The sequence below is a fragment of the Botrytis byssoidea genome (assembly GCF_014898295.1).
Source record: "Botrytis byssoidea strain MUCL 94 chromosome Unknown BBYS_004, whole genome shotgun sequence".
Lineage (NCBI taxonomy): Eukaryota > Fungi > Ascomycota > Leotiomycetes > Helotiales > Sclerotiniaceae > Botrytis > Botrytis byssoidea.
In genome coordinates, this window is record NW_024065845.1 from 457,589 (window position 1) to 469,908 (window position 12,320).

The following is a 12,320-nucleotide window of genomic DNA, read 5'->3' on the forward strand; positions in this document are numbered from 1 at the left end:
TTAAACTAAAAATTCAGATAGTATGATACTGACTCTGAGAGTTGCTTCATCGTATCGGGTCCGAATAATTTTCATTTATCACGAGTCAGTAATGCTAATTCGCGGGATGTCGGATAAAAATGATTCTGCGTGATTTCCACATGACTAGCATGATAGTACTGGCATTGTGAGTCAATCATTCTAGAAGAAATCACGACACCCATGCATATACCTCGGAATTCTTCGACTTTTCTAGGTAAGGCCTGGTGGGTCTCAACGACATCCGCTCCCGAGTTTGCCATGCAGGGACCTACGTCAGACCCGTGTATGTCTTAAATGCTTGAACGGAGCATGTGATAAAGTTACAGACATCATGTTTCATACCACGAAGAACGCTTTTCTGAAAAAAGTATGTTATATCTAATTTCCTTGGGACGTGTGTAACATATTAATCGTATCGAAATAACGCATACATCTCAGTCCGCGGACATTTCATAGAAGATTTGATGTGGACTTTCGGAGGGTAGTTCTCCCTCTGTTGTACTTTGTTCAGGTGTAAGGTATTGTTGCAATTGCCGTATCTCTGCTTGCCTTTGTGCAATGAGCGCAGCAACATCTTTGGAAACCGTGGGTTGAGGATAAAAGTTTTCCGAGGGAACTTGTGGGTTATCAATAAGAGCTTCGAGCTTGGGCGTAGTCGTATTTGCAGATTCGGTCACAAGTGGGGAAACTTGACGTTTGCTTCTTTCAGTGCCTCCATCATCTTGGCGTGGAGAGAGAAGTGGGCCTGCCGAAAACTCTGAGGTATTTCGAAGTCGAATGTCAGTTCCACTTAGCTCAATGGGCCTGAGACCCCTGAACACAGATCCCCCAAGCTCCTGACGCGGAATCGATGAATCGCTTCTGTACACGGTACCCTTTTGCCCACGGCCGAGCTCCGCTGCAGTACTTGATCTGTATTCATTGTCTTTATTGTTCTCACGCTCATGATAGCGTCTCTCCATCTCATCAAGCAGCTTGCGAACGCGATGTTTACGGTCTTCTGATATATCAGTGGTGTCAGAAAATCCAATTGTTGCAGGCATCAATAAAAATCCCCAGCCATGTGAGTCTTCGCCTTCATCATAGAGTTCGGCGCCTGCTTCCATGAGTATCTCTAAAACTTCCGGGTGCCCATAGTAAGCAGCATATCTCAAAGGTATGTAACCAAACTCGTCACGTTCCTTAACAGATGCGCCCTTCTTCATGAGGAGTTTAACAAGATCGAGATGACCAGCTTTAGCAGCAATACACAAAGGCGAGTCTTTATTTGGTCGATCTCTGAAACGCACTCTGAGAGGCTCATTGTACGATAACAACTTCTCCACAATTTGGACATGCCCTTGACGACAAGCAATGCAGAGTGGTCGGTCACCACCAAAGTCCCGCTGATCAATCGCAATTCCTTTACCGTGCAGAATTTCTACGATCCGCACCGATCCTTTCGCAGCCGCAATATGAATTGGTCGTCGACTCTCACCTTTAGTCTCTTCCTCGGCATTTGCCCCAGCACTGAGCAGTAGACTCACGATATCGGGGCTGTCGGACCCGCAGGCATAGTGGAGCGGCGTTCGACCTTCTCTGCATCGACGGTCCAAGGTTGGTTTTCTTCGAAGTAGCAACTCAACAACGCCAAAATGTTGGCCGATGACGGCAAGATGAAGCGGTGTCAAGCCGTCAGTATCACTTTCATGTATTGAAAGTTTCCAATCGAGAAGGTAGCTCACGACTTCGACATGGCCGTTACGAGCGGCATAGTGTAGAGCATTGGCTTTCTTTTCGTCGGTGCTTTTCGGATTTACCTTTTTCTTTGAGAGATATTCTACGACTTGTAATCGACCTGTTGCAGATGCGCAAAGAAGTGGGGTTTTGAAATTGTTGCCCGGGACTTCAATGTTCGCGCCTTTCTGAAATAAGTAGTCAACCACATTTTGGTGACCATTCTCACAAGCATAATGAAATGCAGTCATGAATTGATTATCTCTGGCTTCCATATCAACGCCGTTACGAAGTAGAAGTTCAATGATCTGCTTGTCTCCCTTCTTCGTTGCTGCATGTAGAGCCGTGCATTGATCGTTAGATCTTGAGTTGATTTTTGCACCTCTCTTTACCAATAGCTCGACAGATTTGACGTGTCCATTATATGCAGCTGTCCACAAAGGAGACCATCCGTCTCTGTTTCTTGATTCTATGTCAATGTCTTCATTGAGTAGCAACTGCAAGGTGGAGTAATGATCCCGGGATGCTGCTAAGTGTAATGGAGAATCTAAATTGACATCTCGAGTAGTCAAATCTGCATTGAATTGAAGAAGAAGATCGGCTGATTCAGTATTGCCGCAATGGCAAGCGACTGCCAGAGCAGTTCTTTTGGTGCCACTATGATAGGCTTCTATATCATCCCCATTCGACAATAAAGCCTGGATCTCTACACCAGATCCTGCCTGGGCTGCTCGGACAATAGCAGGCGTTTGGAGTCCATTTGGTGAGCTAAAATCAATGCTTTGTTTGAGATTTATGTCTTGTCCTCGCTTGAATCGACTACCAGTAGGGAAACTTGGGCTGGCGGACTTCACTCGATCGGGGCTTGATAATAAATTAGCGGCACTGAAAGTGTTAATCTTTCCAAGTCGACTGGGCCAGAATCTCTTCCTTCGAGAACCATCCAATTTATCTTCTTGTGGTAATGATTCTCCGGAAGAAGAAGAAGAGGATAACCATCTCTTGACTATAGGCTCTGACTTGGCAGAATCCGACGCAACGCTGCGACTACGATATATGTTGAAATTGTTGAATTCCGGCAAAAGATTTGTTTGACCAAGGTAGGGACGATTGTCCAAACTGGGGCGATGGCTCGATGATACTGGAGATCGTGGCTCAGACATCGTGATTCCTGTTTCATAGCCTTCGTCAGTCGCCGCAGTAATGTTTGTTTCTGTAAACTGATTTTGTGTGTGCGCGAGAGCTCGCGTACCCCTCACTGAATCTATATTGTTGTATGGTCGAGAATCTTGTAGTGTGCGATCAAATTCAAAAACTGTTCCACCAATACTACTCCCCAATATAGATTGGCGTACGCTTCTCGAAATTTGTGATCCGGCCGAACTCTCACGTAGTGATTTCGTATCGTCGGCAACTTTTTGTATCAATCTTCGGTTCTCTTTGAGTGCTAATAGAGATTTTTGAGTTACTGCATCACTGCTATCGAAATGAGTATATTAGCTAGAATATTGAAATTTTGATGATCGTGGTCTTACCATTGTCCTGCCATGAGAAGAAGTTGCAATGCTTGCACTTGGCCATGTAATCTATCTTCATGAGCCTTCATGGTATCCTCGCTCCATACTGCTGCCACTCTCCCTCTGACTCCGAGCACAATTGGCACTCCATCATTTGAGTCCCTCGTAGCCACTGTGAGATCTTTGACTTCTTCGGAAAGTACATCAATTGCAGCCTGGCATCCATCGAGTGCGACATGAAGTCCATCCATGAACTGTCTTTCCTTTGGGGAATCATGCGAATTGAATTCCGCCCAATCTCTAATTTGGAAAACGGCAGCTTTTATGGTGGAAAGTTTACTGATTATGAGACGAATCGTTATATCTGCATCTTTGAACTTTCCCCGCAGAGTGTGGAGGCCTTGAATCGTCGACCCAATGAATTGAGCAATCTGCAGGGCCGATGCCGCGACACCAAGAACAGTAACAGGATCCATTAAGTGTAGGATAACTTATCGCAACGGCGAAATCCAGTCAGGATGGAGATATTCATTGAATACTGCGACACACAAATCTGTAGAGAATGCAGAATATTAGTAGAAAGAGTGACGGAGGTTACACTGCATGCTTATTCTCTCGACATGCTCAGGAACACTGCAAGGAATACAAGCTGAGCCCCAAGACCCATAAGAAGGAATGACGACAAGGATTGAACGAAAACATATCCAATTGCTTTTCAGATGTGTGCTGAGAGACCCTGCAGCTTACATATGAAATCAGCCTTAACCTCAAACTGCGCCCACCCTTGTGGAAAAACACGATAACGATGGCAACTATATCACGAAGATATTGAGATCAACAGAAAGAAAATTCATCGGCATAACTTTCCGACTTGCATCTGTGCCGATGGATAAATGCTTGGATGGAGGATTCCACCAAACCGTCCAGCTGTGTGATTCTGATATACATGTTCCTGGGAAGATGTGTGCCGTTCACGATTACTGCGCGGGGTCACTCCAAGCCCCTTGTAGCAATCATGGCAACTATCCGTATCGCCATACTTCCTACCATAGAGTTTTGAGGTAAAACATTCAGCAATCACAAAGAAAAGAAAAAAACTGTCAAAGTATGAGCTTTATGAAGTATTTCGTATATCGGTGAATGCAAAAGTAAATTTAAACATTGACGGGCTGGGCCGAATTCCCCGGCGCTAAAATTTGATAAGCTCACCGATACATCGCACTGCATCATGTTAGACAAAACTCGATATAACGTCAAATATTACCACAACCCGATCCACTAGAGTTTCAATGACGACTTTCAAAACATAACCTATGATATCGGATGAGTGTCACTTGCATACTTGAATTATCGTTGGTCATTAGATGCTTTCCCTGCAAGACAAATCTCGAATATCTTTCAACCAAGCGGTGGAGGATTAGTTAGATGCTCATCTCGTTATCTCTCTAGGTGGCCAAGCAAGTAATCCGATTTGCTATCAAAGTTTCTCTTCTTGATCCTGTACTATGAGCTCGAGTGAGGTGGAAAGATCTATTAATCTATCATTCGGTCGAAGATTTCGGTCAAATGAATGTCAGATCGACTCTACATTTCACTAATGAGGAAGATCGTTGGGGGTGGAATTCTCGACCACATACTCAAATACAATTGATCTGATCTTCGACCACATGAGGGTGCCTCACATGCCAAAATACTAAACTTCTTCACTTCATACAGGAACTAGTAGTATCTTTCCGGCTCGGCCCCCTGTGGTTTTCTAATAAAAGCAGACCAGTGTCCGAAGTCAGAATTGGTCGTTGAATTATATCACTATTAACATTAAGCGGAAACATGCTTCTCTGATCTGCGTAATTTATATCTTTCCTTCTGCAAAGAATTGACAGTTTTATGGAGGGATAAAGTTAAAGAATCGAGATTGGACACGCTGACACTTGATGGCCGATGCATAAATTGTATACCATCTGTCATGGTGATTTCTGAACTTTGTATTGAAGAGGCTTCAATATTGTTTTACCTGCACCAGTTGACAGTTCCGTCTTATCTCTTCTCAATATAGCATCACGAAGACACATTCGTATCGATTCAGTGAAGATGCGGGCCATGCAAGTAATATAGACCTTAGCAGTTTACTACGGGAATCAGATAATCTAGCTCACATGCTTGAGTTATTTCCTTCCTCATTCTGTGTACCATGATTCTTAAACACCCCACCGCATTGAACGCTAATTTTATCCTAGAGTAGCCCCATCATACTCCAAACCGCTTAACAATAATATTCGTTTCTTGGTAACTCGACTACCCATTCACTCGGTATCTGTTCCCCTTCCAAAATTTCCTCTGCCCGCTTTATTTGAAGCCATTCAAACCCATGGTTAGAAGTGACCGCAAAATACACAAACTCGCCTAAATAACCTTTCTCTTCGAAGAATTCCTGCATCGCTTTGTTCCAGCATGCTATGCTTACACCGCCTGGCATCTCAAATCTTCCTAGGTAAACGATCTCTTGGCCAGCTGCGTTCCTGAAAGGCAACATTGCCATAATCTGCTCGTAAAGCTTTGCCCAAAAGCCGGCAGTTGCTAGCTCATCATCGTATGTCCAGGCAAATACAAGAGCAGCAAGCACATTGCTCACATCCCCAGTCTTGTTGTACATCAAGCGGAGACAATGTCGAATGTAGGGAATAACATTCTTTGTCTGACTATAGTTCGAATTGAAGTGGAAGAACTCGGGCCAAAAGGTTGGATCCTGGCTAAGATCGAAGTATGGATCGCGATACGTTCGGGGTATTTGGAAGTCTAGATAATATGTTTTGCTAAATCTGATGGTACAGAAATTCAAGACAAATTCCTTGGGGGCCATCGTACTTTCTGTTTCCGCTGATTCTTCAAACATGCTGATATCAGTAGAGGTAAAGCTGAGTGTCGAAAGTGGAGATGGGGACCTTGATAAATCGAAAGGGTCGGCCAAAGGTGTATCATCGGTAAATGTGATTATCGAAGAGAAAGCTATGCTTTCCAATGGGTCAGGAGGCGGTTTCGGGGTTGGAGGAGAGACTGGCAGGGGCGAGTTGGGACTTGAGCCAGCATGTGATTTACATTGTTTGGTTCTAAGTTCTCTGAAATCGGCCCCTAACTCCGACCATAAATCATCAGTATCAATGAAAAGTCGTTTAACCATGGTGAAGATATACCGAATTCTCGAGCTTGTGTGCATGTTTGTTAGAAGAAGTCATGAATAACTTTGTGATGGGAGGATAAAGTGAACTCTTACAGTAACAATTTAAAGACGGCGTCTGGAACTTGCTAGAATTGGGTGAATCTTGTTCGACGGCCCAAGTATTTATGTAAACCAATCATGAACCAATCAACGGTCAAGATATATTTGAAGATGAATGTAAAGTTCGGGCGATATGCAAAGTGTGCTATCAAATTCGAGAAAGAGGTAGAATTCTTTCTGACACCTCTGTATGATTGTTGTGAAATGTCGTGGGGGGCAAAATTACTATTTCGAGTGCTGCCCAGATGTCGAACTTTGTCATTGTCCTTGAGCTGGAGAATAGTTGTCGTTAGTACTGTCCATTTATTTTAGTCTGTTACTTTATTGATGATAAGCGAGCTTCTAAAAGCCACTAAGGTGAACTTTATGCCATACTATATAGAAATTGACCACTCAGGAAGTCTCGAGAACTGGCAGTGCTATATTTTTCAGTTCGCTTTAACCCTGGCTTTCGAGTTGGTGCTATTGGTTTCTGCAGATTTTGTTACAGCACCTTTCACATGTCTTTGTCCTATTTATTCACCAGCACCCACTAGCTATAACAGTTGTTGTAGACACATCATATTTGTATATTTCATAGAAAAGTCAATAAAGATGTTTGTTCGTCTTATGCTTCATAGATTAGATAGTGAATAGCTAGGGGAAGATCAAGGGCAAAAGCTCGAGCACTCCAGCTGTTACTGTGTGAACGTCACAAGTTCATAGGCTTTCTCCACTTTCCTTTTTGGGATATTCACTAGCATTCACTACGAGGGCTTTTGACACCACACCTCATTGAAACTTGACTCTATTTAAAATAACAGAGCTAGAACATCTTATACAACATCTGATATTCAAAGAAATTCCTCAGCTGCTTTGAAGATCTTTCATCGCATATCTTATTAGTATTAGTACCAAGGTTCTTAATTCCTCTAATTATGATAGCGTTCATCCAATCTTCTCAACATCATCATTTTGACTACTGCAAAATGATTCAACGATGGTAATAGACTCTGTGTGCTTGACTTGAATCAACAATAATAGATTATCGGTACTAATAAAAATGACGATTCCTATCTGGCTTCCTCAACTTTTCCCTCTTTCCGAAATCTATTACCATACAAGAACAATATCTCAATGTGCCCCCTCCAATGTGACTTAATGTCTGCAAGGTATCGACCAGTTCCGTATATTTCATAGGTATATTTCATAGCATCTCTCTCATTTGGTCTACATCTCCAGAACGTCCATAGGTGCAGTTTATTATACACCACTGATTGATGTGCTAGTAGGGCTCGAGACGAAGACACAGAAAGGGTAATTTGTTATGCATACCTATGATGGTGAAATATGAATATGGAACTCACTGCCTCCGAGCCAAATGCTAGTTATTATTCAGCAATAATAAGGTACAGTGACCTCATTTGATTGGCTCGTCATATTATTTATTCCTCCCCTCGCAGTGTTACTCCCCAGGAATTATCATGTACCACTTCGCCGATATTCATCCATGAAAGCCATTGAGCACTCGACTCAGCCTTCAAATACATAAGAAATGCCCAACTGGAGAAACAAGCACAGAATGCAAAAATATGTTGTCTTTTCTGACGCCACAATAGATCTTTACTAAAAGAACCAGATGAATCCTAGAGACGGGTTATGGAGAACTACTAGCTACCCCGTATATTTCTACTGCTTCAAAAAATGGTCTTGCTGTCGCCGGTACTTCCGCCGTCAATTGGAGCTCGAAGTGTCACCTGATATCGTTTCTAGTACAATATCGTCATCTCCTAGGACTTTCAGATATCACAGTACTTGACGTCTTATCTCGAAGTCTTTCTGGTTGTCGAGGTCATTAATGTCTAGAATGAACTCCGCCTACTCTCTAAGTTACGATAGTGTACTCAAGCGTACCCTTACAATATGTCCTCCAGAATTTACAAATACTCTTGCAAGAGTGTTTGTTTTCAAGTAACGAGCCCCTTCAAACCTCAGTTACCAAGCTGTATTGACTGATCAAAACGCAGATGAGTCTTTCATTTGACTCCATGAACTGACATCGACCAACCCAAATTATACCTTCTTCGCCTTCTCACCCTTTGTCTTTGCCCTCTAAGCATAAGAACATACCAGTGCATCCCATTCCTGCCCTCTTCAACCTGAAGAAAGTGGTGTCGACACAATCTAAAGAACTTCTCGCCTCTCCTCTCCCAATACCTAACCCATGTCAAACGAGGAGATTCTGCAATTCCAACCTTGAATATTGGAGATTTCTTCCTAGAATCGTCTGAAAAATCTGCCTCTTTTCTATTCCTTACCATGCCCCATGAACAAAATTCAAAACTGACTCCTCTCATGCGCGGGTATCTTGCCGGCTCATCATCAATACACGCCGTGAAGAATCGCCAACATTTAAGAGAACAAGTGGGAACCTACGATCACCCACTGACGACAATACTCGTGAAATACGAGGGACTAAATATCTGTTCAAAACAAGAAGTTCATAGCGCCGGTCAAGAATAACTTTTCCATTTATCAATACGATGTAGCCAAGCATTCCTGGATAGTGGAGAATGAGGGGGTGGAGAAAAACACTTCAAATAATACGAGAAGTGGCTCCTGGTCGGAACTCCACTTAGAGGATCAAGGATAACAGACCTGGGACACGAGAATGACGCAAGACAAGGTACTGTGAGCCCCTCCGTCTCGCTCATCACATCGTTTTTAGATAATATTCCATTGTTGTTAAAAAGTGGCACTTTGTAATTTTCTAATATTCCGATTCTATCCCATCCCATCCGCTTCCAGCTTCTACTACTCCCATATATGCAAAAATGCCATTGACTCGCCTCGTCGTATCTATATTGACGAATCCCAGTGATCCCACTCATTAAACTCCATATCATTACCTAACCCATCCATAAGTATTCAAAGCTTTCTAAGCATGCGCCTGTTCCGTGTGACCAGGAGTACCTGCCTCATCCCTCTCGTCTATTTACTCCTCCCTAGCGAGATTCTTCGCCTAGGACCTGTGGTGGTCCATGGCTTGCCGCTCCCCAGAAATTTGTGATTTCATCATCGGCCGGCAAGCGGAATGACAATTTTCATTTCTACTTGACCTGAAATCAACGTTCCAGATATATTGCTTATCTGTTCCCCATCTCCTCTTATTACAACTCCGATCCTTTATTTGATCACCATTTTTCGTATCCCGATCTTTCTAGTCCGCCAACAGCCTTCTCAACCCTCGCATAAGCACCACCGAGTTCGGTTACTCTTCCCTCCACAAATCCCACAAATCTCCTTAGACAAAGTCTCTCACTTCTACTCGGTAACCCCATCATTAATCTTTCATCCCCACAACTCCCTACGATCCCCGCTCTGAGAACTTCATCTAATCTCCTTTGCATTCCAATATCGTCTCTAAGAATTTGTAAAGCTTCTCTCATTTTAGCCTGGACTTCTAGTTTCGTCTGAGTTCTCGAAGTTCCAATGATTTCAGGGCTGAGGGCTGGCTCGCTTGTTTCCGAAGGGGATTCCAAAGCGGTTTCCGAATGGGTTTTCAAAGGTGTTTCCGCAGTTGGCGTCTCCGTCTCCACGCCAGAATCCCGTCTTCGACTTGAGATAATAGCTTCTACAGCCTCCCCCAATACACTTCTGCTTCTCCTCACCAATCCCATCTTATGAACCATCGTTTTGCCAACCAATTCCCTCAACTTTGTCAATGTAATAATTATTAATTCCTTAGTATCATCACTCAACTTCCTTGTCCGCCATATTGCCATTTCTTTCTTACCAAATAAGAAGGCCAAGTTCGTTGAGAAACGTGTAGTCAACAATTCTTGATATTCGAGTAAGAGTATAGCTTTATTGATGCGGCGGATGAGATGTAAAGTTAGTGATGGGAGGGCAGGCGATAAGGAGGATGAAGAGTTGCAGGCTAGAGAAAAGTAACCCGAATCGGAGCAATTGAGCTTCTTGTCGGCATTGAGAGATTTTCGAAGAGGCGATGCAAGTTCGGGAAAAGGAAAAGGAAGGGAGGAGATTTGAATTCTGGTGTAATCTATTGGTTCATGGATGTCAAGAGGTGGGACATCAGTTGTGGTTGTGAGAGCGGGTAAATTCGGTGGGGTTTCCACCATAAAGACATGGTGGACTTGCGATAAGTTATGAGATGTAGGTGTAGAGTCTTTAGGGAGTGACTGAAAAGAGAATCTACGGAAGATTTTTCTTATCGTCTTTCGTCGAGGTCTCTTGGTTGATTGAGGTAACTGCTCAACGGAAACATGACTTGACTCCTTGTTGTCCTCGTTTTCCTCAGTGATCGTGCTCGTAATAATGACTTCTTCCGATATAGAAGGTGGTGAAGAAATAGGCTTAGAAGAATCGATATCAACAGTATGCATGTCTTTCTCAGGCAGCGGCAACGAAGGTGATGAGGAAAAGAATTGGGAAAGACGGCGTGTGAAAGGCATCTTCGGGAAGGATTCGGCCTTTCTTTTGACTCTTTCAACCAAATGGTGAGTGGGTATCCCTCCACAAACTTTGACAACAGGTTTGTATGAAAAAAAAATGGGTGCCCAAGGTAACTCGTGATGGACAAACGACGAAAATAGAAGGTACGGAGAAGGTATCAATCAGTATAAATCATAAATATAAAAACACAAAAGAAAACAACGTATATGAAAAGCTTAAAGCGAGAGTATGAAATGTGTCAGTGAGCGAGCGCAGCAAGCAGGTAAAAATAGAGAAACGGTCAACGATTGAGATAAATGATTTTCCAACAATGAGTGAGCAATAAGAGGAAAAAGCAACGATTAAGATCAACCCTATCCCCAAAGTAATGTGGCCAAGTCAAAGACTCGGTGAAAAAAGGGAGTGCGGGTCAAGGAGATAATAAAGCCCCTCTTAAAGTTATGTTTTCTTCAAACAACAACAAAGACAGGACAGCCAAACCGTGGAACACGGCAGGTGGGATTGTGGATCGAGGTATTGCCCTAAAACTGGGGACTGAGAAGGAAGCACGAAAGAAGTGGTGACGTGAGCGATCGTTATAGAGAAAAGAATGATGGAGAAGACAGGGAATGAATGAATGTTAAGAATAACAACGTCTGCTAACCGCCAGGGTACGTTTTGGCTGAAAGGAAGTAAAGATTGTCGTTGTAAAAGATTTTATGAGGATTTTCTAAGCAAATAAAAAGTGTTTGGTTGGGTAGTTAAAGCACAGATACATCAACAGATAGATGGAATTGGTGGATATAGAGTCGTGGGGGGGCTGTTTCGACTAGGGTTTTTGCTCACTGTCGATCTATATCTTAATCGTAGGGTTATAAATCCCTGTATCGATTGTGATAAACGACTTGATAGGCTTTTGTATAGCTTAAGAGGAAGTGAAATAAATGATTGGAGATTCGCCGCGGTAATCATATGGTGGGATACGATATTTTATTACTCGAGCAGGTCGTAAGGAATTATTATCAATAGATGGAATAGACGGAAGGAAAAAAGATATACAGGCACCGACCCAAGTGAGGGAGGAGCCAAAGCACGGAGTGGGAAAAGAAAAGAAATGATACCAGATGTGTTCAGCCGTCTTGCATAAAAACGACGCCATTAGCATCCAGTAGGGACTTTCTCGATTACTAACATGGGGAAATTTGAAACACATACTCATCCATGATAGATTTGGTAGTCTCGGATGAAAATCTGTTCCTCTCGCATGCTCTTCTTAATCCCACAGTGCAAATTGCGGTGGCTATTAGGTATACGGAGTATTGTGAAGGAGTAATCAAGCTAAGAACTTAAAAAGT

General features: G+C 43.0%; 3 protein-coding genes across 3 annotated transcripts; all 3 read right to left on the reverse strand.

Moving 5' to 3' along the window:
• Positions 1-455: 455 nt before the first annotated feature.
• Positions 456-3,730, reverse strand: EAE97_002239 (uncharacterized protein; the record flags this gene model as incomplete). The annotated part of the gene is made up of 2 exons (XM_038872750.1): positions 456-3,216; positions 3,273-3,730. The coding sequence occupies 2 exons, from the start codon at positions 3,728-3,730 to the stop codon at positions 456-458; spliced, it is 3,219 nt and encodes a 1,072-aa protein (XP_038735956.1).
• A 1,787-nt stretch (positions 3,731-5,517) lies between these two features.
• On the reverse strand, positions 5,518-6,432 carry EAE97_002240 (uncharacterized protein; the record flags this gene model as incomplete). Its single annotated transcript, XM_038872751.1, has 1 exon — positions 5,518-6,432. The coding sequence occupies one exon, from the start codon at positions 6,430-6,432 to the stop codon at positions 5,518-5,520; it is 915 nt and encodes a 304-aa protein (XP_038735957.1).
• A 3,272-nt stretch (positions 6,433-9,704) lies between these two features.
• On the reverse strand, positions 9,705-10,985 carry EAE97_002241 (uncharacterized protein; the record flags this gene model as incomplete). Its single annotated transcript, XM_038872752.1, has 1 exon — positions 9,705-10,985. The coding sequence occupies one exon, from the start codon at positions 10,983-10,985 to the stop codon at positions 9,705-9,707; it is 1,281 nt and encodes a 426-aa protein (XP_038735958.1).
• Between the last annotated feature and the right edge of the window lie 1,335 nt (positions 10,986-12,320).